Consider the following 26,449-nt stretch of genomic DNA (forward strand, 5'->3'; position numbering starts at 1 on the left):
TGTTGTATAAGCGTTAGTTGTATCCTCTCGTTGTCTGAAACTTTCGTTTCGAACAAAGGGAAAATGCACGCGACAGAGATAAAAAAAAAAAAGCGTATGCACGCTCGTGTGCGAATGTTGCCATTCTTTATAGTTTATTTCTGTCGATAAATTATGATTAAATTTCTGGTTTCATTTGTGTTAACACGTTTGACCGTTTTCACGAAATTAGCAAGACTTTCCAAATAATTAGCAACAGTATTTTATAGCAAAGCAATTTACATAGAAACGATCTATCGAATTATGTTGGAGGTCTTATAACTAATTTATACGTTAAATAAATAATGTAGAGAAAGCCGGGGCTTTCTCGTTTTTCAGACAGGTAGGACAATTTTTAACATTTTTTCAGCTGTTTCATGGTATCGAGTCTCCCATATAAAATTTAAGATACAGGTAGTAATCTAATAGGAAGAAATCATTTTGAACAAAACTGCAGTTTATAGATTTCGGTGTCTATATCGATAATAACAGTTTTCTCGATAAAGGACTCACGAAATTGCAAAAGTATCGACTATTTTGTATCGAGACAGCTGCAACTAATCTTGACGAGACAAAGAAATTATTATCGGCAACCGAACCAAGGATTTAGGCCCCGTAGGAAATATTTATATTCAATTTGTGCTGGGCAGTAACGAATTACGATCGAATAATTCATATCGAAACCGCTCCTAACCTATTCTTTCGTACACGATGTGGGTGGAAATCAGATTCGATAGAAAATTGGGAAATGTTTATATCGTAATTGGCTCGTTCTTATCCCTAAAGATTTGCTATAGTGTGTATACGTATGTATACACGTGTAGCCCGTATAGGATCGTAATGCAGATAGGTATACTGGACAAAGGATCGTGCGAATCGATCGATTTTTTGTTTTTTAATGTCCAATTGAATATTAAAATGTATATTTTCTAGCAGAAAGGCTAACGTATTTCATTTAATACCCGCTATTTCTAACCCAAACCAACCGAAACAACCGTTTAATATTTGGTTGCAGACAGGATCCAGGGTAGATTGCAAAGATAATTTCATATTCCGCTAAGAAAGTAACATCAGAATTAGATTCTACGACTCGAGGAACCCCCTAAATTAGGCATATTTGTAATACAGAAAAAAGCTTTTAAATAACAGCGTAATTTAGCTGGCGTTTCGAGGATCTAGTCCACTGTTCGACGAGACGAAACGAAACATGTACTACGACAAATGTTTCTGCTATATGTATTTATTTCTGGTACGGTCAGAAAGTATCGATCAAATATACCACCCTGTTGGAGAATGTCTCCTCCTGTTGACACGCGTTATCGCTGATTCGTAAGACGAGCGTAGAATACGTAAGATCACGTTTCGCTGTTTTTCGACAACGCATTCTCGATCATCCAACAACCTAGGGACCCTATGGACCGAAGTTCACGCGATTCAAACTCACCAACGACGACGAAAAATCCGGAAAAACCACCGTTCAAGCTTTGCTTTTCCAAGGATCGACTGCCCGGGAAATCGAGCATTCGCGGCTCCAAGATCAACGGTACGCACAGAGTTTATCGTGCAATTAATTTTGGTATCGTTGCAAAGATTGCACGGAGAAGGGAACGTATTAAAAGGAATCTCGATCGCATCGCAGGTGATACGATCACGCCAAAATTCTACTCGAGGGAATACGAGAACGCGACCGATCCGAATGTAACCGACATGATCGAAGAAATTTCAGACCAGAAGAGAACTCCCAAGGATGTTTGTCACTGGCCTCTGCTGACCAGTCGCACGTAATCTCGCGTTTTTCTATTGTACATGCGTGTAAAAACACTGTATACCGTTGTTACTTTTTTTTGGTAGATACGGTTGGTGGCACGAGTATGGAATACAACCGAAAGAGTCTCGATTTAACTTTCACAAAAGGACCTCGGATTTAGTCAATTTTCAGATGAAGATATACGCAGAGGATCGAAGACTCGAAGGTCTGAAGTAGAACACAATGTAAAAAAGAGAAACATTTTTAATAAAGATATAAACTACGATTAACTCACGATGTCCTATTTTGCACAGATCCTTCATTTTCGAGGCACTCGCTGGATTTTGTTCTAACAAGACTAACGCAGTAAACAAATACAACAGCGCCGAGATCAGATTCAGGCAGCAGCGGTCGCCGCTATGCGATCGATCCCTCCGTTTCCCGCCAATTCGAAATCCTCGAACAACCAGCCAATCAAAAGCAACGTTAAGGGAATAGGACGAATCCTAGCGAGCGGTCCGAGCAACTGGAACCCGCCACTAGCGTTTGTTTCCCGACCGTACGACCAGTGGCGATTGAAAAAAAGGCATCGCGACGGATTCCGCCAAAAATGAATTCTGGCGTGGTGGAGTGCACGAGGCTCGACGAGGATTGCCTAGAAAATTCCGAAGAATTCTCGCCGCCCGAAAGGTAAGACTGTTTTCCGAATATCCTCCACGTTTAGAAGAAGCTTCAAACTTTTCCTAATCGCCGTGCACAATTATCTTACCTGTTGCTCAGGGTGATGCAGGTGCATATTCTTGCGCATACAGGTAAGGTTAAGAACCTTCGCCAATGTTGTGTCATCATTTTCTATCTAACGATACGAATATAAACTTATTCCTTGTATCGGTTTTTAACATTATTATTCGTCGATCGAAAACATACGACATTTATCGATGACGAACTTGCCAGCGAAACGAAATATTTTTATGAGTAACGGTTTTCGAAAAAATGTTCCGCGACCCGAAGAATAACGATGTTTGTTTCTTATTTCGTAAATTAATATTGAATTACTTGGAAATATTCTTCTTTCGTCCTTGTCTTGATGATTTCTTTAAAGATATAAACGCAGCATACTACCCTATTCGGATTGACTTGTTCGTTTTATTAATATTTATAATACGCAATTATGTTATATGCATCTTTTAAGTAAATATTTATTTTAATTACATTATTATTGGAACAAGTACCTATCTAATGTGTATGTTGTTCTTGTATGTACACATGTAGGTGACTTTTTTATAAATATATGAGGCATCTTTGTACAAAACTTTTATAGTATAATATTAATAACTTAAGTTATTAATATAACTTTTTCTTGAAATTTCAAATTTAGTTTATAAACCAAACACAAATGTCCTCTGTCTTATACATTTGGAACTATCAATTCTATCGAATACACATTGATAATGACCTTTGTTGTGTGTACATAGAAGAATTTCTTACTTAACTGCCATTTAATTTCAGTTGCTTGTGCTTAACTTGTCTTCCTATACATTTTTATATTTTTACAAGGCATACTTTGCTCGTTAATTGAAGTGTTTTAAAGTTACCATGTCGAAAGAAACTGTTTCCTCACCCTTGTGGAACAGGTTGTTTTTGATACAGAGTCCTGTAAACTAGTTAACATAAATAAGTTTTACCCTATTCAGTATATTTTTTTATACATAACAAAGTACAGAATTATATTCAATTGATTGTTTCTCTGTTATTATTTACAGCAGTTAGCTGTATTAATTTTTAGGATTAGAACATGTTTATATTTATAATCAAACTTACTTATATTACAGCTTGGTAAAAAGCATATTAGAATTAATCTTGACTTTGTATGTATGTTTTATAGTAAAAGACTTCGTTTGGATAACAATTGCAATAACAATTTGAATAGTACTCTGAATAGTGCATCTAAAAACAATGAAAACTGGTCATGTTCTGGTGATACAAGTCTCGTGGAACCAGAAATTTTGGAAGATATGGGTGTTAGCATGCTAGAAGATGAGGCATCGCAAGAAAGTACAAGAAAGTCTCAATCCTTGAATGGTCCTATTTTACCAGCTGGTCCCAATACCAGCAGACAATGCGAAACTGTTAATGCATTTGAACATCAACAAAGTATTTATAGGGGTTCCAGTTTTGATACTGTTGTTATGGATAGGTTTGTATTTCTTAATATTTCGTCTAGATATAATATTTTGTCTTATGCTATTTCTATAAATACTTTTGGAACATACGTACAGACCAGAGCAAGATTCGTACGAATTGGATGAACCAGCTGCTTATTCAACAGTGGGAAACGAATCTGGCTATTCCTCTAGGATGGAATTAGATAATTTTATTGATACTAAAGAAAGTTTTTGTAAAGATAGTTTGAATGTTTCCTCTGAAAGAAATAGTCTGGAACAATTCTACCTCTATAGAAGGAAAAGAAAACCTTCGATCGTTGGCGAGGATAAGTTTAACAAATTGTCGGACGAGATAATTTTAATGATATTGAAATGGCTTCCCAAGAAATGTTTGGTAAGATTACATTCGACCTAGCAGAAAATTGTATAGAAGTAGCTCGTATAGGAGATTTGTAAATCGCGTTACGCAATCTAACGACTGTTAATGTTTAGGTGCGTTCTATGTTGGTTTGTAAACGATGGTGCCAAATAGCTCGAGACGAAGCATTATGGAATAGATTGGATTTAGGCAGTAAAGTATTAAACGAAGGTACATTGGGTCATATATTACCGCGAGGTGTTCAAATACTTCGTCTTGCTCAAGCGGAAATTTCGGATGCGGTGTTTCTTGAAAACAGTGAAGTTTTTATCGATGGTTACGTTAGTAAATTACAATACTTGGATCTCTCGATGGCAGTGATTTCTCCAGATGGGTTGGCTATGTTATTGTCTATGTGTAAATATCTCAAAAAATTATCTTTAGAAAAATGTACAGTAAACAGATCGTGTTGCAAAGCTATCGGTGAAAATACCGATCTAGAAGTATTGAATTTAACAATGTGCGAGGGTATGGATATCGAATGTATCAAGGATTTAATGAAACTTAAGAAGTAAGAGAAGTAATTAATTGGCAAATTGTCGGTAAATGTTGCAATTTATAGTTACGGTAATGTTTTATTTATTAATGTTTCCAGTTTGAGTGCTGTTAATATGGCTTGGTGTAGTTTAGATACCGAGTCTATGACGTTACTTTGTAAATCTTTACCTCTATCTGTTACACGCTTAAACATCGCTGGATGCAGGAAAACGATGTCGGATGATAGTAAGGATAATGGTAGTTACATATTTATATCCTATCTCTTTTCAATAACGTTATTTGTTTATTTCAGATGTCAAGGATTTAGTAAAAAGTTGTCCGGATATGGTAGAATTAGACTTGAGCGATTGTACCATGCTTACGATGAACACTGTCCGTAATTTGCTAGATTTATCGAAAATAGAACATTTGTCGTTAAGTCGTTGCTATGGTATACCTCCGTCGACGCACTTAACGCTAGCGTACATGCCATCTTTGCTGTATTTGGACATTTTTGGTTTAATGTCTGAACCAATATTGAAAACATTACAAGTTACCTGTGGCGAAACTCAACTTAACAAGTTCCTATATAGTTCCGTTGCGAGACCGACGGTCGGTGTCCGTAGGACAAGTATCTGGGGGCTTCGCGTTAGAGATTAGTATAAATACGGTAATGTTTTTTTTTTGTAGAGATAATGGCAAAGACTAAGTGAAAAACCAAAGGGAAACTGGAATGTACGTAATATTGTGCCTTTTCGCAAAGTGTCTTATCAAGAGACTGATTTTACAAAACTAAATCAATGTGCTTTCCGTATAATACTATTTTGTCTTTCTTTTTTAATTAAAGGCATTTAGATTTCGTTTATGTGTAAGTAATTGCTCGGGGAGAAAAACAAAGTATTTTCAAGTAATCAAATAGTGATGCCTATTAATAACAAGTATTACGAGAACGACACTTTTACTCGAATAAAATTGTCTGATTTACATAATTTTTCACACGATTTTGTCCTATAATTCAGTATATTTGTTAGATTCGAACAACGTTCGTACGCGTGTCAAAAATTTATTCTCTATTCCCTATACATCTACAAAGAAAATTCTGCTCTTTCGATTTAATAATCCACGAATAAACAATTTATCTACCCCGTGGGGCTGTGTGAAAATTTTTTATAGGCAACTTGTTTTCCTTCTTTTCTTTGTTGTATGTATATATACATTATACGAAATTTGTATTGTGCTTCTATGAAATATTTTATTTAAAATCAAATTGGTATTTTATCGCTTGTGATTTCTCCTAAGAGCGCCGGTACTGGTAACGTAACAGATTTTTACTTTTCACGTAATAAATCATATCTATCGAGATATAAGGTGATCTATTATACGGATATAATACTATAAATGTATAGAAAATAAAAATTTTACAACTGTTCATTAGTAACGTCTTATCAATTATCATTTACCGTTTTATCATGCAGGTAATGAATTCAAATTATTTAAGAAATAACAATAACAAAAGTTACATATTTATTAAACTTCTTGAAAATACAATAAAAAGTCTTTGAAATATATATATATAGAATTATTTCGGTATTCATACATGCAAAACTATACGAGAACAAAAATTTAGAAGCACGATACAGTAATCCCATGCTTTTTGATGAAAAATTGAGGCCAACAGACGTTCGAAAAATCCGAAATCGATATCTATTTCGATTCGAGATATCCATGCGTGAATCGTCCGGTGAAGGAAACAAATGGGATACATCCGATTGCGAATGAATGATCGACATATGAAAGAAACTCACACATATCAATGACGCAAATACTAATGTAACATACATTTTTTATATTTTTCATTATAACTTTATGGGAATATTAGTGGGTTGGTGAGATTTTCCCGATGCAAAGAAGTCTAAACACGATTTTATTCGAAGACGTGCATTTACTTACGGAATTGAAAAGTATTTCGTTTTATACGAAATTAAAAATAAATCCCAAGTATTGAATGTATGTAAACGTATTTTAAAAACAGGGTATCAGCTGAAAATCACAACTCATATCTCCGATACTTTGATATTTTACTACTGATTTACAATTTGTTACTCATCGTCTTTGAGTATTTTACTGTTACGTGTAACCTGGGAATCTTTGTAATAAGATACTAACGGAAAACATGGAACTTTTGGTATGCGAAATTACTTACCACGTTAAAACTTATTGGTAAAATGTGAAGTTAAACGGGAGTTCGATTCTAATTCTTTGCAAGCCTTTTTATATTTTTATCCTATTTTTCCTTTGAAACGTGATCAAAGACTTGTGTGTGTGTGTGTGATGTGTGAGTGTGAGTGAGCGTGAGTGGGCGAGTGTAAATGTAAATTTAAAGTTTAATCGAGTTAGGAATTTACATTTCTAACAAATGCACCGTTACTTTACAATATTTATACACGCGCGCCTTGCTTAGAAAACGAAAACTGTACATTAAATTCGTCTTCTTAACAACGTCATTTGTACCTTTCTCGTCTCCACTTAGTACTAATTTGTTTTTTAATAAAATATGGTGTTTTAAATGTTGACACGATTATACTTTTCCATTAAGCTGTTGCGACTGAAGCCTGAGGTGCTGGTTCGATCATGGGTTTCTTCAATTTCGTTGGTGTAACTATTTCCTTTTCCGTGGCATAAATTGATTTTGATTCTTGTTTCTCTTGTTCGCTTTGCCATTGAACCTATAGGACAAAACCAAATTTATTAGCACAAAGTTTTGATGCGATTACGCGGTCGAATCGTTGTAGAAATCATTATGAATAAATGTTGCGTTAAGCACCTTTTGCATGTGTTGCTTGATAGTTTCGGTACATCTATCCATAACCATTTGTTCCGTTAGCACTCCGTCTTCGGAAGCGTAAGCAGCCGCTTGCCACGCAACACCCAATTTCGCCAATTCTCTTCCGGACATTCCCTCGGTCATTTCAGCCATTTTACTACAAAGCGCGCTGTAATCGAACTGCGCGATCTTCAGCCTTTTGTTTCCCTCGATTGCAGGTTGAAGAACAAATTTGTCGAAATAAAGACGAACTAATCGTTCGCGCTCTTCTCGTCCCGGTAGACGAAACTCTACCATTTCGTCCAATCTATCGTTTACGGCCCAATCGAATTGTTCCGGAGTATTCGAGGCAAGAACCAACATGAACTTATTACTTTGCTCCCCCGTCCTATACAGGAACGCGTTCAACATGGCTCTTAGATCCTCCGAAATATGTTCGCTCGATCGCTTCCTTAAAAAGGCATCCGCTTCGTCGATAAAAAGTAGAAGACCTTTTCTGGACGTTACAGCCCAATCGAATACTTTGTGAATGGCAGTAACACCGTCTCGACCCAACGGTGCTAGATCTCCGCCGGTTACGATCGCGTAATCCATACCCGAGTGCTCCGCCAGTTTCTTAGCAAACATAGTCTTACCGGTTCCCGGTGGACCGTGCATCAATATGTTCCTATACATTCCACGATTTTGTTTCGTATTTTTCGTAGCTATCGCAATATCACGTAATCTTTCTTCGAGTTTTGGTGCTAAAACAACGCCAGTTAGAGCGTCCGTATGCTTGTTTTTCAATTTCTTGACCGCCTGGATAGGATGCCGCATTGTATCGAGTACCGTAAATCTGGAAGTTTCTCGAACCAAAGACGGTTTCCCTAAACGTGACTCGATATACCGTGCTGCCACACCCGTCGTACCTTTTGCGCTGTAAACACCAAAAGCTAATAGAGACAAACCACCGGCGGCAGCAACAATTTTATCCCAGTCTTGCAAAAGAGCTGTTGCACCAGAGCCTAATACCGAACCTGCAGTTCTGAAACATTTGATACATACATTTTAATACTTTCTATCATTTTAACATCGGCAATGATTGCTGTTGCTTACTTTATAGACTCCAAAACGGTGATTCTTTTCTCAGATGCCTTCAATCTAATTTGTTCTAAATTTAAGTCCTGATTTTCTCTGTCAATTTTTGCTTTGGCTTTTAGCTCTGCCTCCAACTTTCTCATTTCATTTTTATGTCTTAAATCCATTTCATGTTCTATAGTAGCTTTTCTCATTGCTTCTTGTTTTGCTACAGATTCTTCCTGTCTCCTTAAATTTTCATCGTTCATTCTCTGTTGTTGTATCAACTGATCGTCGTATCGTTTTCTCGCAAGTTGATCCTGATACTGAGCTCTCATCTGGTGTTGCTTAGTCTCTTCTTGCATGGTTTTTCTTCTTTCATCCCCTTCTATACGCTTTTGTTCTCCTTTCATTTGTTCAATGCTAGCTTCATACTTTTTCAGTTCAGTTTGCATTTCAACCTGCTTGGTTGTTTCTTGCAATTTGGAAAGTTCCAATGCTGCTTTGGCATGTTCTAAGAAAATAATGGTTTGCAAGAATTAGTCATAACAAAAAAAAAAAAAAAAAAATAAAGATATAAAAAAAATGAGAAATCTTAATCATAAGTATATGAACCTAAACAGAATTGAAAATCCAAGTTGTTGCATTTTTATACAAGAAAATAATTTTGTGCCTCTGTTGGAAAGGCAATCTCTCCTTTTACTATCGAAAGAGACAAATCGCGGAGGTTTCCCGACAGAAGTATTATTAAACATCTTGCACACGGTTGTGAGATTTCATTAATATTTTCAGTTTTCTGCTTTGCGATTATTTTCATTCATGAAAATAATTTGTCAAACACGTGTATGAGAATGGGCTATTGCATCACTGCGAAGCTAAGATCGGAATATCGTGTCATCGAGAGAGCATGAGACTCTTAACCCATGAAAACGTTTTCTGCTTACGTAACGTAGCGTAATAGTTTTTTCGAACAGAAAAATTTAATAAAAATAACTGATCATACGGGATCTTTCAAGCTCCTTGGCAGCAGCTGCCGCTCTTTCCAATGCGCTTGAATCGAAACGATAGGCTTCCATTTGAGACTTTGTAGTTGGTGTTCGGGGTCCATCTCCATCGCCAGCAACATTACCCGGCGCCGGCGGCGGCTGCACGAATTGCGAGAAATCTTGTGGTTGTGCATTACGATATCCAAAAATCCACGACATAGTTTAATCTTGTCTTAAAAAGATATAACTGGCCGACAAGACGCGTGTCTCTCTCCCTTTTTGTCACTGTTACCACGAGGAATCCTCACGTGCACTATCAGTCTGAAAACTGAAACGAATGGACTCCGGACCGAGATCTCTCGCTTCTATCTTCCTATGAACAACGAAACGTATGTTACATATCCGCATGTGTGCACGTATACTTTGAGCAAATTCTTTTCAATTTTAAGGTGTCGTGAAATTCATACAGCGTAGTAAGTTATATGTACGTGTACGTGTATAATGATAAATGAAACAAAGGGTTCAAATATTGTCAGAAATTTTATTCTCATTCGATGAAATTTGTACTTCATGCTGACCGCGTAATCGTAAAGTACTAGAAATTAATAGTGAAATATTTGCAGCAAGCGGTTTACTATACTATTCACTACAGTGGGTGCATACAATATACGCATTAAAAATGCACAGATAAATCTGAGGATATTACTATTCGGTGATCGTTCCAAATTTTATTTGTCCGTATATTTAACAAAATCTCGTTGCCGTGAATATATCCGTATCCGTTATAAATCGATAGACAGAGAAATTTTGAATTAACGAACAACCAAATTTGAAACAGGAATACCCTAACCGCTAAATGAACGAAACGTTAGGTTACTAGGAATTCGAGACAAAGGATGGCGCTGCAGGCGATCTGATTTTAGGCGGCGAAACACGCGACTTACATTCAATAATGTTTCTGGCTGTTTCTCAATAGTAAAAGAACACGTCTCCGTGAATTTTTGCAGAAAATATTTGCGAAATTTGTTCGATATCGTTTAATTACCGAGAAAATGTAGAATTTTCATTGATATATTGTAAAAGGAATTTTGGAAACATGGTCGTAATTCGAAAGACAATACTTAGTACTACGTAGTAGTTGTTACGTCGATAATGTCGTTGATCTCAATGCAGCAAGGTTCCGGTGATTCGGTGAGTGTGCTCTTTTCAAACATGGAGAGGTTATTTGTTTGAAATAATATGTGCGACTTAGGAAACCGGGGTGTTGTCGCGTTAGCAAGTGTGTTAAGTGGGTGTGTGTTCCTTTACAACGTTTGGGGACCGATTCTCCTTCTTACAATTTCGCTGTTTCTGACTATTTATGCGTGCTACTCTTTAATCACTAGCGACAGTTTATTCTCGCCGCACGCGTTCCTTTTATTCGATTATTGTAAACACGTCACTCTTGAAGTTCGTGCAAGCTTCGAGAATATCGTTGACCACGTTTGTCAGTACGCTCGTACACTTTGGGAGACTGGGAGTCGTCGTTTTCGGGAACTAAACCTAACCCAAACTAAGATGGAAAGATGCCGTGGAACCCATTATCAGCTCAGCAGTGACCCTTATCCAAATAGAAGAAACTCTTCGAACTTTGGGTCCATTTCGCAGCTCAGTCCGATTTTAAGAACAGCACAGAATTCTGATGCCAGTGACACTAAGCCAGAAAGTAAAAGCTATCGTAATTCCGATTATTGGTCGTACAATCGCAACCTCTTTAACAAGCATTCCTCGACGCCAATATTTCCGCGAAACAAAGAGGAAGTTGAGAACAAAGCGGATGAATCGATGTCATTCGGTCAAAAAATATGGAAGAGAACGTCTTCCTCTTATTCGCAGAATCATTCGTTATCGCAAGGTGAAAATACAATGTATTACACCATGGAAGGGTCGCCATGGGGTACCAACATTGGTCCAAAAGTACAATCAAAAACCAGTTCTATAGAAACTGCTCGAACAGTTTCTGGACCTTTATCAACATCGACTAAATACAATATTGACCCCAGGTAACGATAGTTTCCGAGCTATAACGAATCAGGTTTCTAGTAAGTATTGTAATTCTCAAGTTATAAACGTACGTTTTCAATTTCTTTTTAGAGTGTACAACGACGTGACTTCCCCAGGACTTACGACTCGATTAACGAAATACGCGGCAGAAGCCAATAACACGTTAACTCATCAGGCTCGATATCGCGTAGGACAGTTTCCGAAAGTCAATCTTCAAGCTAGTTCGGTTCCATTGATAAACCCGAAAATTGTAAAGACGAGAACGCCGATGATCGTTAGAGTAGCTCCACCGGACGCTGTTCGGTATTCTCCGCCAGGGAAGCAGAAAATTTTAACAGATTTATGCGGCATGGATAGCGGCTGTTCCTCTCTGACTTTAAGAGATATGTCATTAAAGAGACACGCGTCCAGGGAAGATGTTACTTCCGATTTAGCGAAAAAGCAACGAACGAGTGGTATCGCTGCGAACGAATTTGAAATGCAAGATGAAACAAAACAGAAGAGAAGCAGAGAAGACTCGTCAAAATCGGAAGAAGAAATTTCGCCGCAAAATAAAACCGTCAGACCCACGAAACGAACTAAAACACCATCTTGTTACGATATCTTGAACTCATTTAGCTCTAGTAAACACGTCGCTTCCGGCGTTAAAAGGAAAGCTGGTAAGCTGTTACGTTACTTTGTACGTTGCACCGTCTCGACTATGCTTTCTCACGTAGTTTGATTATTTCAGGAGATCTTTCACGAAGCGGAACGCCAGATTTTGAAAAACATTTCAAATCTTTGGAGTGCGTACAGAGTAGTGGCGTGCAAACGTTACCGGAAGTACAAAATATAAATGTAAAACATCGTAATCACGAGACAATGGAAAAGAAATATTCAGATGCGTGCAACCCTTACGACAAGACACAAGAGCAGGCACCGTTAAAGGGAATTCTGAAGACGAGTACGGAAAGTGTAGAGATTAACTCGCATAATAAGGATGTTAACGCGAAACATAGAAACGTATATAATGGAAAGGATCAATCCACAAAGTCTGACACCTCCATGGAGTCGGCGACGTTAACAAACAAATTATTTATGAGAGCAGAACCGGAAAGAAACGAGAAGTTAAGAATGTTGGTCGAGGAGCAAGGTAACATTAGAGCAAAATTCACTACGGATGATGTAGAAGAGATAAAGATGGAAGATATAACGGACATGAGACAGACCAGTATGAAGGCAAGGCTGCAAAGCATGTTCGACGCTATATCTGGCAAAGGTAAGTACTATCGATGCTATTTATATTAATCGATAGCGATTTCTAACTCGTGTAACGATTTCTTTATGTTTTACAGCAACCAGTAAAATTAATCCAGACGTCGTGATTCAAGCGGAAGAATTGAACGCGGTTAAATCTGTCTCGTGTCCCGTAACTTGCGCGACTCTCAATTCTTCGACAACTACGACAAACGTTAACACCACGCCAATTTCCACGTCAGCCTTAGCGCTTAGTCCTGGCACCAGCGAATCCCATTCAAAATCTCCGAAACACGTAGCATTTAATTTACCGACGAAACAAATGTCAACGAATTCTACCGCTTCGGTTAGCAGCACTGCTTGCGAAACAAAAATCGACAACTTGTCAGCTCCTAAGTCGAGTTCGACGATCGATACGTCTGGAATCACATTTCCATCTACGTCCACGATTACGCCGGTTCCAACCGATTCGAATATAAACGTAACAAGCTCGGATTCGATCGTGGCAAAAAATGTCGATTTTGGCAAGTCTCCGTCAGTTACGGCGACAAATGCTTCGTCGCTTGGGACCTTTACGTTTGGCGCCGTTTATCCGAATAACAATGTCTCCGTGCCCGCTACTAGCTTACTTGCCACGTCGACATCTACTCTGTCGACGAGTCTTTTTGGAAACGTTAGCAGTCCCACTCCAAAACCTCTTTCCACGTCTGCTACTTACGGGACACTCGATATGAAAAACGAAAGTAATCGAAATAACACGATACTTGGTTTGAAAGCTACCGGGAGCGTTCCGTCGAGCTCGACTCCAATGCTTGGAGGTATAACGTCCGTTTCGACGCCTTTGATTGCTACGACTGTCAAGAAAAACAAAGAGCAAACCACAGAAACGCCGTTCGTTAGCGTCGGTGGTAGCACAATGGCAACAAACTGTATCGCTGGTACAGTTCCGACTGGACTGCAGCAAGTAACCGCCAGCACCGCTACCACCACTGCAGCTCCGATGTTCACCTTTGGAAGTAAAAGCAGCAACGCGCAAACATCAAAAATTGAGACCAGTTTATTCGGCAACTCGGGAGGAAACTCTGTTCAAAGTAACAGTACGTTTGGAAATCTAACGCGTTCGCAACAACCATCGATCATTGGTAACGCGACAACGAATACCAGTTGCACATCGTCGCAAAGTACTCCTGCACCGAACATCGTGACCAGCATCGCCTTCAATTCAAATGCAAAAACTACAGCACCGGTGACTTTTGGATCGTCATCGGCATTCACGTTTGTTCCAAGTAGTTTGTCCCCGGCCAACAGCAAACCCGGATTTAATTTCGCCGGTACAGCACCCGCTACAACCAATCGAACGGCAGGAGCATTCGGTACAACTGTATTCGCTGCAGGAAACAACGTCTCGACTCCGACATTTGGAACATCGTCGGCCAGCAGCACTCAACAGTTTAATTCGAGCGCTACTCCGATATTCGGGAACGCGTTGACCGCGTCGACCGCGCCAACCTCGTCGATATTCGGAACTACCAACAGTCAGCCAGTTTTCGGCACTGCTTCGAGCTTAAACACGATCGGCGCCGGTTCGTTTGCTCCTCCGAAAACTACAACCACAGCTATCTTTGGCTCCACTGGTGGTTTGACCACAGCAGGATCGACGTCCACGAGTTCGAAGCCGTCTTTCTCGAGCATCACCGGTAGATCTACTTCCGGAACAACGAACACGACATCCATGCCGATCTTTGCTTCTGGCGCGAATACATCCGCGTCGGGAGCAACCGGGACGAGCAGCAACTTGTTCTCGAACGTAAATTCGACGACTTCGACGTCGACGCCGGCGTTTGGCGCCACGAGCAACATTTTCGGGCAAACGGAATCCGCAGCCACGAATTTCAAGAGTACCGTTGGAGTATTTGGAAACAACACCACGACGTTGTTCGGATCGCAAGCGACAACAGCGCCAGCGTTCGGCGGTACTTCGAACACTCCGAGCAACACGACAACACCCGTTTTCGGTTCCACCAGCGTTTCCAGCAACGCGACCGTTCCTAGTTTCGGTGCACAGATCACCACGTCCTCGAGCTTCGGCGGAGCTCAGAGCAACGCGGCGTCCGCGCAGAGCCCTGCGTCGCAGACGTTTGGCGCCAAAAGTTCTGTATTTGGCGCCAACAATGTCTCGGTGACACCTGTTTTCGGGGCTTCGAGCAGCGAGGCCTTCAATTCCGCCGCGCCGAACAGTTTCGGCGAACAAAACGCCACGAACGCCACGTTTGCTGCCACCAAGCCTTCGCCGTTTGGTGCTCAAACTTCAGCCTTTGGCGTTCCTAACTCGTCCACCGCTGCATTTGGAACTGGCAATACTGCCAATACCGCAACCAATAATACCACCAGTATATTCACCTTCGGAGCAAATCAAAATTCACCGCAACAAAATCTCAACACCACCTTCTCTTTTGCCAGCAACAGCAACGCCAACAACAATGCCGTTGCTTCCACGTCTGCACCTTTCCAATTCTCCGCGGCAACTTCGAAACCAGGTTACGATTCTTAGTTTTGCACGATCTCGTTGCTTCTTCTATTAAACTGCGTCGATGTAACTAATTTTACGTGTTTCGAAACAGCTACAGAATTCAATTTCTCCGCACCGTCGTCGACACCGTCCATCAATTTCGGGACAACAAACGTTCCGATGTTCAATGCACCGACGCCTGGAATATTCAGCATCGGAAGCGGCTCTACCGCGCCAAGGACCAGAAACGTTCGGACGAGAAAACCGAGATGATGGAGAATGTAAATTTTGTCAGCTTTCGCTCGTGGAACGTTTTTCATTCATACGCTTCTATTCGCCCGGCATTCGATATCGCGGTAACGTCGCAATCAACTAATCGGCGAGCGTCCGAATCGATTTTCGTACCAAGGAATTTAATGGATAAAAAAAAAAGAAACGACGTGTCGAGTATTATTGTTTAAAATCGATGCACCTACTCAGCCAAGGACCGGTCAACGTTTCAAAATATAATTTTGCCATTGTTAAATGTGTCCATCTTGTACATACAAAAACGTTACTGCAGATTTGTATCTACTGTTGTTTTAAAATCTGCTCAAGTTAAGTTATAACGATGAAAAAAAGAACAATGTAAAAAAGAAAAAAAAAAGAAGTATGGTTACGTGGAATCACAAATGTGGCCGGTTTACCTACGAAAATCAAGTTAAACGTACGTGCTCGCGAAGCATCGTTCATCCATCGAATCGCCGAATAATCGAAAGCAAACTTATCTTTGTTCGTTAATTTTTATATTAAGTTGTATTCGTGAATCGTCGAGTAGGTAACTTTTATTTAGGGAGATTGATGTACTCTGTAATCATGTAAGGTATGCGCGATAAATTTCTGTTTGTAAACTTTCGTTGGTCGTTCGATCGGATGTGTTAAGAGGGTAAAGCAAATTGTAAAAGGCTAAATAATATCGATAGTGACAAAGTTGGTTCGATTAATCTGAACAGCCGCGTGTCATTTTTAATTAAGATTAATGCGATCGAAATTTTGACTTATTCTTTTCCCATATCGTAGTTGTTTCAGGTTAAAAAAATAGACACGTTTATCTTGTATGTAGGAAAATATGTATGTACGTGCAAATTATTAATTACTCGTTTCGTACTTTCGATAAAAAAAAAGCTAATTTTTCGAGGAAGATACAAAGTAGCAAAAATATTTCTTTTTCGACGAGTTTACGTCATTAACATCGAATGAAACCGCAAGTCCGAAGAACGGAATATTTGCGATTAAATTAATTCCGTTGATTTCAAAATACACGAGGGAGACGTTGAAATTAAAGCAGCACGGTACAAGCAAAACGGACGAAAGCGTGCGGTTAGCCAAAGCACATTGTAAAGATGCATAATTATTTTTTTTTACGTTACAACAAGGCAGGTGTATTCCCGAGAGATTGTAAAGTTAAAAAAAAAACGCCAGAAATACGAACGTCGGCAGTTTTCGAGTTCCATTGCATATCTGTAGTATTTTTTCCCGACCTATTTCCTCGGTGCTTCGATCCAACGAACTAGAATTTCTACAATTGCGTTTTACATTGGTGGGATGCCAATGGAATCGGTCGAAATCATTGCACAGATATAGGTATCGTAAAGCTGGTACAATTCTTATCGAGCATACAGTAAATGAATAAATCGTGTTCTTGTATTAAATTCCGTGTGTTTAAATTTTGTCGTGGCTCGAACTACATATTTCGTTTGAAATTGAGAGTAACCAGATTATCGGAGTACCAGACTGTGTTCGGTTAGTACGTTTAATAATGGGGATGTGTACTACGTCATTTTAACCCGAGAATTTTTTCATCGAAACTGGAACGACGAACGAACGAACGAACCGTTTAGACAATGTGGAGGAAATGCATCGAAAAACATTGTCTCAACAGCGATAACGTATTTAGCGGTCGTTTCGCGAGTTGAAATTAGAATGGTTAATAGGCGACCAAGTAATAGAAAAGAGAGCAACATCGTAGCGACAAAGTTGACGCTTGTTTAGTCGTGAAATAAAGATACGTAATAAATGCCGGTATTTCTAAGGACGACAGCGCGCGCGAGCGAGCGAACGACGAGCGAGCGAGGAAGTAACGCGTGAGTTACGTCACGCGTGTCTCGTGAAACTCCGCGCGTGATTGGTCGAACGAAGAAGCAAGTTTGCCAGTTGGCCTATAGGAGAGCTCGTTAGACGGGAAGGATGTTTGCACGGTCGCCTGGAAGCGCAGCCATGTTGGGAACATTAGAAGGGAACCAACACCACGACCAGAAAGACGGGAACATCTAGGTTCGGCAGCGGCGTGTCTTAACACCTTAACACCACCACCATGGCTGACCCGGAAAAACAGCCCGAACAACCAAAGGCTGTCCAGCAGAAGCTGGTCATCGGTGAGTGAATCATGATATTTACCGTAGATATCGTACGCGCGCGTGCTTGGCCGTGAAAAAATGGAACAGAGAGATAGAGCGACAGGGTCGTCTTCGTGGGATGGTCCGCGTGCAATAATGGCGTCTACGAGCAGCAGACGTTCGGCCATGTGGCATGTGGCCGGCGTGAGCGGCGCGTGTGGCGTGTGGCGTGTGGTTGTGGCGTGTCGTGTCGTGTCGTGTCGTGTTTGTGGTCTTCCGTGTTCGTTTGCAATTTCGCGAACACGAGGCGATAGAAACCCTTTTCACCGGTCAACCTCGACCCCGTCCATTCTTTCCCGACTTTCTCGACAGCGCTTCGAAAATCTTGGAGACAATCCGAACGACCCGTCAAAACGTATGCTCGGTTCCTCGACGTTTCTTCCTCTATTCGATCAAATGCCACCGCTAACGCAAAATCTAACGAAAATAATAATCTCGACCGTCTCGGTCGTATTTCCGAATACCGCGTGCATCCACCAAATTTTTTCCCCGAGTTTGTCCAAACAATTTCCATCGTAATTCGTTTCTCGTAGCCCGTAGCCACGATTTAATTACGTAAGTTTCGGGATTTTATTATTTTTTATCGAGATTTCTAATATTTTACTATTTAAATTTCGCGAAAACTTTCCAGACTATCGTGCACGACCGAAAATACGAATTCGATCGGTCGTTCGAGTTTTGTGGTGCTTGGTAAAATTCAAATTTCAACGTTAATTTGAAAGAACGACCGAGCAAAGTCGTTGAAAAAATAGAAACCGTTAACGATGGTAGATTTGATATTTGAAAAGTAGGTACATCGTTTACCTCGCGAATGTCGTTTCGTGTGTCCACGATGTAAACATATACGCGGCCTCGATCGTTTGGTCTTGATAACGAGTAAGTATAACCCAAGTACAATGAATAGTAAATACGAACATTTTCTTGATCGAAATGTGAAAAAAAATTCGTTTCGAAAGTAAATACATATCGTTTCGATTCTCTTGATAGTCGCTTTGATCAGGTAGACACGCGTTTCGCGAAATATCGGGTGTTCCGTGGTCCTTTTCCCCAAAACACAATTTTATGATTTTGCAAAGTGTCGTTATCCTCTAAACCGTACGAACGAAACAAGAGCGTAACGCAACGTTAGTCGCTGCATATCATCTAATTAGACTCGTTTCGCTTTTGTTGGGTTTCAGCTGACAAAGTGACCGGGACTGTGAAGTGGTTCAACGTAAAGAGTGGATACGGATTCATCAACAGGTTAGTAACAATTGTTTTTCGTGATTAATCAGCTGTACACCTTTCTTCCCCTCTTCATGTTTCGACGCGACGTATCATTTATTTATTCGTCGAATATAATTGTTTCGTAAGGAGATCGCAATTGTAGTTTTCAGCCAGTGTTGAACGAAAGTTGGGAAATAGGAGTGGCGATCGCGCCGCAACGGTTTTTGTTCGATGCAAGTCCAGCCGGTATCTCGATCCGACTGATCGTCGTTGGCTAAATAGCAAAATCCGTTCGGCACGCGTGTACAACTTGCTCGTTTCTCGATCCTCGGCTATTTCTAGCCGTCTCTCGGTCTATGCATTTGGCCACTTGCCAGACCGTTCGTTTTCGACCTACGCGATTCTCAACGACGAGACTCGATGGAACTTTGTCCTTAGGCGTTAACGGTTTACCGACCGGTCCCGTCAGCTGCTGAACGTTCAGCAACAATCGACTTATTAACTTCTAAACATACGCAGGATTATCGCCCCGTGGCGGTACCAAGTCTACACACAGGATAATCACCCTGTATTTATCATGTTCGCGTCTATAATATTCCTTATAGATGGACGACTTAGTCGATATCGCGATTTGGAGCGCTTGCAATCTTGACTCGTAATTCGGTAAGGGTTGCATGCATTTGGATGGACGCATCTCTGCGGCAATAGAGGTTAGATTCGTGTTTCAAGGTATTGTTCGTAACAGTCTAGCGAATTTCCCAGTTTCTTAGAAAATAGCGCACTCCGTTCGCACGGTCGAGGGAAATAAGAGCGAATTCGGACGAAGGTTGGCGGTCGGACATGGGGTGGGGGATGGGGATGGGAAGGGAACCAGCCGTTAAGCGCACGAGCGTCGCGTCGCGTCGCGTCGCCTCGCGTCGTTTCTCTCTTCCTGCGGCAGACGGCTTGGGTTCGACGACCTTTCAACTCCCTGGTTTATTCCACATCTACACGGTTAGCAATTGCATCCGCGTATCCATGAATTCGCTAGGCCGTGGAGCGAGCGTGGCCCAACTGGGCCTCGTTAGGCCGCGTGGGACCGACAAATTTCCAAGAAACAACGATCCAGTCGAATCGGAAGTCCTCGATCCTCGGTTCCCCTTTGAAATTTTGCGATGCAAGGAAAAATGTACCGATGATTTATTGTTCGTAAAATTGTCAATTAAAGCGATCTTTAATTTACAGTATGCCGAGTACAAACACAGGTTTTTTTTACAATTGAAATAATATGAAAATTAATCGAAGGGTATGTTACGTGTCGTGTTCGATCGACATACATATGCTATTGTATTGTGTACGCAATGGATGCGAAGTCTGGAGTAAACATTAACAGCAATAATTTGCAAAAGTATCGATAAATATCGCGGTTATCGTCGACAACATTGTATTTGTTTATCGTATCGATACGACGATCGTTTGTTTCGATGTTCTTTTGTTATTAACGAAGCACAAAAATAATTGCGTAGAACCAATTGTTATAAATTACAACGAAGAAAGACCTAAGTAGATCCGTCTCCGATCGAACGACATACTGCTGTCTTTCAATCAAACGGTATAAAAAAAAAATTGTATTTGAATATTGTTTAAACACAGCTGTTGTAAATACATGAATTATTTATATAGTTGCGTTATGTAGATCGTAATTAGCTATTCATCTGGTATCGTACAATGTTAAAACGGTTATGTAACCGTGATATCGAAAACTAATTACCATGAAATAAAAAAAAAAGAGGAAGGTAAAATTCAAACTGGTATATTTGTTGAACCATTAGGTTTAGGGCACAAGTACCTTGATAGTTTTAAAAAAGCAATAAATGTATCGGTTGTTTGTTTCAGAAATGACACCAAGGAGGATGTGTTTGTCCATCAAGTGAGTAGATTTGTAGTTTGCTAGTCGTTTGTAACGAGTTTGGATTCGAGTTAAAAATGTATGACTGATCACAATGTACTTTCGTAGTCGGCTATCGTGAAGAACAACCCAAGGAAGGCCGTTCGTAGCGTCGGTGACGGAGAAGTAGTCGAGTTCGACGTAGTGATAGGCGACAAGGGTCACGAAGCGGCCAACGTTACCGGTCCTTCCGGGGAGGCGGTAAAGGGTTCGCCTTACGCTGCCGACAAGCGACGCGGATACCGTGGAGTTCATTGGTACATCAACCAAAAACGTGGGAACGGTCGACCTCAACGCAGACCTCGAGAAGGACAGGAGGGTTACGAAGCCGGTTCGTAGAGACTTGGACCGCTTCTTTTCCCCCTAATTTTACAGTTGCTCGATTGTTATTTTAGCTTGTTATCGCGTTTACGAGAACCTATCCTATTTATTTATCTATTAATTTAACTTAACAATTATTTGGCTCAGATTTTACAAGTATAAGTAAAAGGGAATCTGTTTATAGGCGAGGGTAAGTCCGTGGACGACTCGAACGTCGGAGAAGGCGGCGGTCAGCAGCGGCGTTACAGAGTTCGACGACAATTCGACGGTTATTATCGTGGATCGCGGCGGTCTGGTCCGTCGGCGCAACAGCAAGGCGATAATTCCGGCGAAGTCGGGGAACAGGGAGGCGAAGGAACCGGTGGCGAAGGCGTACAGCGTGGAGGTGGCGCTCGTGGACGCGGCGGGCCCTCTCGGCGTTACTTCCGGCGCAACTTCCGCGGAGGAAGGGGCGGCGGACCCCCGCGACGTCCTCGCAGCCAAGACGGACAACCCACGGTCCGTAACGTTGTTTTATCCCCTCGCACAACACAAGCTTTCTCTTTCGATCTCTACGGTTCTCTTCTACGGATCTTATCGATTCCTCTATCCTTCTCTGCGCGCGTTTCTCCCCGTCGATACCGATCCATTTTTAAAATGCTCTTTGCAACAAGTATCACCACTTGTATGTACAGCAACAGGCAGACGCAACGATTTATCCGACGATAAAGTTTCCACCAAGTACCAGTTTGATAAATTGTTACGGTTGTCGCCTCTTGAACACGATTCGAAGTCTTGGAAACTGTACGGTTCTGCATGGTATCACTTTTTTCTTGTCACCTTTGAATCTGGAAACCTAACGAGCGACACGTCCCTGGTAGAAAGAAGTCTGGTAAACTTGCAAAGTCGGCTTTCGCCTGGGGGACGTGTTTCGTAGCTTCTCCGTTAGTTCCTGTCTATGTGTATTATTTTCATCTCCTCGATTCCTGGCAGAATCCCTATCACGTCGTTTAGCGATTCGCGTCTAAATTAGGTGACCGACGACGAAGAAGGCGTCGCGTCGACGGTCAACGGTCTGCAGAGACTGCCACGACCGCGGTATAAACGACGAGTAGTGAGACAGCCGCGACCAACCAGTAGCCAACAAGCGATCAACAGGAGCAGCATTCAACGATATGTCAGCAACAAACCTAGTCCCGTTCCCATTTCTCCGCGTCAACGAGTCCCGGCATCCAAGACTTTCCCCGAAGCCGTTCCCGGTAGACTCGCCAAGGTAGCGACAACTCCATCCATTCTCTTGATCGATCCGAACGAGAACGTCTCACGATAATAGTTAAATATCGAATCACGTAGGTGAGATGTTTCGTAGGTCGCGATCATTGAAAAAACGCAGACGCCTGGGCTCTATGCATTTGTACGTTTTCCAAAATCCTTTGGCTTTTCCTCGTACACGGGACATTTGTAAATACTTGCCCTCTCGTCAATGGATCGCGCACACGGTCTGTGCACGCTTTTTACTCTTTCGATCGAGGACTTGTATCGTCGCGAGTGTTCGGTCCGTTGACGAGCGTTCGTAAAGTGGCGTAGCGCTTGGCACACACTATTGCACGTATCTTTTTCTGCTCTTTTCAGTCGGAGCAGAAGTCGGATGCACCTAAAGATAAGGATGCACTTGCCGCTGACCCTGCTCCAGAGGTAACGTGGCTTTATTTTTCTTTATTCCTCGTTCCTATCGATGCGTACCGTTTCTCTTCTTCCTCTTACTTTCGGACTTTCCTCTTGATTTTACGGCATGCTCTTATTGCGTCCACGTTCAGACGTTTTTTTGGGTCACGTTAGTTTCCCTAGTATCTTGTATCGTTAATTTTCCTCCTGCTTCTCATTCTGTTTCGCGCGACCCGTTTCTTGCTTCTCTACACTTGTCTGTCTATTTGCTCTGCGTGTGCGTATAGGGTACAGGTGTTGTTTACTTAGAGGCGAATAATCCTTTTCATTCAACCAGAAGGCAAACCTGTCGTTGTTGTGTTATAGTTTCTTAATCGTTAACAAATTTCAGGTGGTCAATTATCGAGGTCAGTCTCTTGTTTTCGCGTAGCCCGATAAAAAAATGAATTTTAGCGTAGAAAACGAGTAGGCCCAGGCGACATTTGTGAGTAGTTCTCCAACGAAACAGGTACCGCGTGTTATCAAGCATACCGTGTACGCGTAACATACCATTCGACGTGGCCTCGATCTATTTTTTCGTGTAGCAATCACGTCGGGAACGTGTAACGCTTGCGCTAGCTTCTCATTCGGGCCATACGTATTCGAAAATCGAAAAAGAGAGGTCGTTCGTTTGACGAGGTTCCGTGTGTCTTGCAGGAGAGCCAGCCAGTCCAAAACACCACCACCGAAAGCACCGCTTAACCGAGAGTTAATGGTACCACTACGACAAAACCACTCCTTTTAATATGTAACACCAACACCCGTTATACACCGAAGCAACAACAGCAACAACAACAGCAGCAAAGGCAACAACAGCATCAAGAAAAAAACAAATGAAAAAATGTGAAAAAAGTTTAAAAAAAAAAATGGAAAAATATACCAGCAAATCAACACACCCACCGGTGCACACTCTACTCGGAAAATGGTGGGCGGAGAAGACCGCGAACAGAAATTTCCAGCGTCGACAGGTGAGCAGCAGTAAGTGGCGAGACAAGGCGAGGAGGGAAATTGTTCGGCGATGGAACGACTGGGAGCGAAGATGATACCGCCTCGTGTTCGACGCATCGTTGGAAGGAAACAAGGACGCGCGAACGCGAGGACGTGGAATTAAAAAGAGCGTAACAGTATCGGTACGAAAGACGATAGTTCGCGACTGCGACTGCGACGAATCCGGTCGGTGTTAGAGACGATAGGGCGGTCAAGAACGAAATCGTTTCGAAAGAAACGAGAAGACGATGAAGCACGGTGATGGTACACGATACGATACAAATTCGATTGGGCGAAAGTGGTATTTTTTGTTCTTGTTTTTGCGTATTTCATTGTTTCATATGTTTTTAATTTTTCTCCAACGAGACGCATTCGATCGTTATACGTACATGTCTTTGAGTTTAAGCGCGATACCATCGCGCGGAGTTATTTTCTTGAACGTGTCTCAAAATTTATGTCGCAAAATTTATTCACGCGACCGTGCATATTGGTTTTTCTTGTTTTGGTTAACCTCGACGCGTTCATTCCCATTTCGAAACATCCAAGGTCCGTCGTGTGTCGTTTATTTGCCATGCTTGGCCCTCGTTCGTTCTCCACCTTCGATCGCGATTCGTTACAGACGGTTCCGCACAAAATTCTGCATTATTTCGTTCCGTGATATCCACGATATTTTTACGATCGATCGTGGCAATAACGCAACCAAACGCCCCTGGCGGGCTCGACGAGCGAAACAATCCGAACGAATCGTCGACGATCTTACACGCGTTGACGGTCGTAACCGTATTTTGGGCTTTAAATTCTTTGCGAATCCCGAATCGATGGCGTCCGACGATCTTACGAGCGCGATCGATTCGGTACAATCGCAGCCTCTGGGTACGATTTCATCGACAATGCAAACCAACGATTTATCGACGAAACGATAGAATATGTGCGCGCGTGTGTGTATGTATACGTATGGTATGCATATGTATATGTATAGGTATATATACAAAAAGAGAAGGTGAGAGATTTATATAATTTTGCATGGAAACGCAATTACTTTTTTAAATTTTAGTTTGTAGTCTTATCTCGTCGGAGAATAAAGTATACAATTTTCTTTCCAGATGATTTCAAAATTTTCGCGCAACTTGTACACGTACAGGTTGCTTTTTGTTTTTTTTTTCCTTTTTTTTTATTTTGCTTCGAGCATCGTCCGGAATCTCTCGTTTATTTTTCATCGACGGCGCAGTCGTTGTCACGATCGTCGAAAAGATGAGCGCCCTGGTCGTTGTACTCGCGTTCGCGACAAGGTTCGAGAGGCGGCCGAGTAGTAGACGCAGGAAAACCGAAGAGAGTGTGCGGGGTGAGTGTAGTGCCGAGTGGGAGAAAATTAAGGCGCGATCGCGTTGCTTTGTGGTCGATTGGAAATTCAGGGGGGTGGGTGGGTGGGGGAAATAGACAAAAAAAAAAGCAAAAATTTATAGAACGGAGTACGTTCGATTGGCAAACGCTGGCGAGCAGGCGTTCGGTGTTTCTTACCTGCCTCGCGCCGAATAGTTTCGTTTCTCGCGACCGTGCGCTCCCACGAAGTACACAACGTAGAAAGAACGCGAAAAAAGAAAATTGAAAAAGAAATCGTCGACGACGAGGAAAGGAGTAAAATAAACCAAGAAAGAAAGTTAACGCTTAGGAAGCAAAACATTGTAATTGAATGCGAAAAAAGAACAATGCATGTGTTGAAAGTGAATATCGGAGTTAAAAAAAAAAAAAAAGAAAAACAAATAGAAGCAAAGAAATTATGCGAATAAGAGGAATCGAGCGGACTCTAAAGGTCCGCGCGCAATACATGTTAACACGCGCGATATTCGGGATCATCGGCTCGGTCCAGCGACCACCCACGGTCCGCGGTTAACTTATTGTTAGTGTCGCGCGATCGGTATCTGCGACCGGGAATTCGGACGCTTGCGTCGCAATGGCGAAACCGCTTACGGTCGAACGACGATCGAAGCTCGGACAGAAGGTTGCTCGAAACGCGAGACGGTCTGTTTTTCGCGGTCAGAGTCGCGGTGTCCTGCTCTGGATATCATCGTCCTCGTCGCGTTCCTCCGGGAAACGGGTACGAGACGATGCACGCGCGCGCCTCGCTCAGCGCCAGTCAATTATTTCCAATTCAGTTTTCCGCGGAAGGATCACGATGCGATTTCGTCCCGATTCGTATACGGGACCGGGTGCAGCAGCCAACGAACGACATCAAACGCAGGAATTTTTAGCAGGATTTCGCCGGTCGCGAGCCCGGAACGCGTCGCGTTGCGTCGCATCGTTCACGCACGTCCGAGCCATCGTCCATCGACTGCCTCCCCTACCAATCCATCTCCACCCTCCATCCCTATCCTTCCCCCTCGACTCCCTGAACCCAGTGAATTTTATACGGA

The 26,449-nt window shown here is 41.7% G+C and overlaps 5 protein-coding genes across 6 annotated transcripts; 4 read left to right on the forward strand and 1 right to left on the reverse strand.

The window, feature by feature from the left end:
* Positions 1-138: 138 nt before the first annotated feature.
* Positions 139-2,055, forward strand: LOC143352102 (uncharacterized). The gene is made up of 3 exons (XM_076784363.1): positions 139-1,561; positions 1,658-1,799; positions 1,870-2,055. Exons 1-3 carry the CDS (start codon positions 1,432-1,434, stop codon positions 2,000-2,002), a joined length of 405 nt encoding a protein of 134 aa, XP_076640478.1. The 5' UTR covers positions 139-1,431; the 3' UTR covers positions 2,003-2,055.
* Skp2 (S-phase kinase-associated protein 2) lies at positions 1,799-6,309 on the forward strand. The gene is made up of 7 exons (XM_076784351.1): positions 1,799-1,991; positions 2,080-2,455; positions 3,651-3,962; positions 4,045-4,324; positions 4,423-4,859; positions 4,944-5,071; positions 5,139-6,309. Exons 2-7 carry the CDS (start codon positions 2,376-2,378, stop codon positions 5,483-5,485), a joined length of 1,584 nt encoding a protein of 527 aa, XP_076640466.1. The 5' UTR covers positions 1,799-1,991; positions 2,080-2,375; the 3' UTR covers positions 5,486-6,309.
* A 110-nt stretch (positions 6,310-6,419) lies between these two features.
* Positions 6,420-10,760, reverse strand: Bor (ATPase family AAA domain containing bor). The gene is made up of 5 exons (XM_076784350.1): positions 10,636-10,760; positions 9,709-10,064; positions 8,745-9,219; positions 7,650-8,673; positions 6,420-7,551 (listed from the first exon to the last, which is right to left on the reverse strand). Exons 2-5 carry the CDS (start codon positions 9,908-9,910, stop codon positions 7,417-7,419), a joined length of 1,836 nt encoding a protein of 611 aa, XP_076640465.1. The 5' UTR covers positions 9,911-10,064; positions 10,636-10,760; the 3' UTR covers positions 6,420-7,416.
* An 8-nt stretch (positions 10,761-10,768) lies between these two features.
* LOC143352091 (uncharacterized) lies at positions 10,769-17,584 on the forward strand. The gene is made up of 5 exons (XM_076784333.1): positions 10,769-11,733; positions 11,825-12,393; positions 12,465-12,992; positions 13,069-15,507; positions 15,592-17,584. The coding sequence occupies exons 1-5, from the start codon at positions 10,931-10,933 to the stop codon at positions 15,750-15,752; spliced, it is 4,500 nt and encodes a 1,499-aa protein (XP_076640448.1). The 5' UTR covers positions 10,769-10,930; the 3' UTR covers positions 15,753-17,584.
* Positions 17,585-17,732: 148 nt separating this feature from the next.
* Yps (Y-box binding protein ypsilon schachtel) lies at positions 17,733-25,813 on the forward strand. Of its 2 annotated transcripts, XM_076784359.1 has the most exons (7): positions 17,733-17,893; positions 19,093-19,156; positions 20,996-21,029; positions 21,117-21,378; positions 21,553-21,866; positions 22,980-23,042; positions 23,709-25,813. In XM_076784359.1, the coding sequence occupies exons 1-7, from the start codon at positions 17,833-17,835 to the stop codon at positions 23,751-23,753; spliced, it is 843 nt and encodes a 280-aa protein (XP_076640474.1). In that variant the 5' UTR covers positions 17,733-17,832; the 3' UTR covers positions 23,754-25,813. The 2 variants fall into 2 exon arrangements, with proteins under 2 accessions (XP_076640474.1, XP_076640475.1); XM_076784360.1 differs by lacking the exon at positions 22,980-23,042.
* The last annotated feature ends 636 nt before the right edge of the window (positions 25,814-26,449 follow it).

This window comes from Colletes latitarsis, chromosome 3 (assembly GCF_051014445.1).
Source record: "Colletes latitarsis isolate SP2378_abdomen chromosome 3, iyColLati1, whole genome shotgun sequence".
NCBI classification, from domain to species: domain Eukaryota; kingdom Metazoa; phylum Arthropoda; class Insecta; order Hymenoptera; family Colletidae; genus Colletes; species Colletes latitarsis.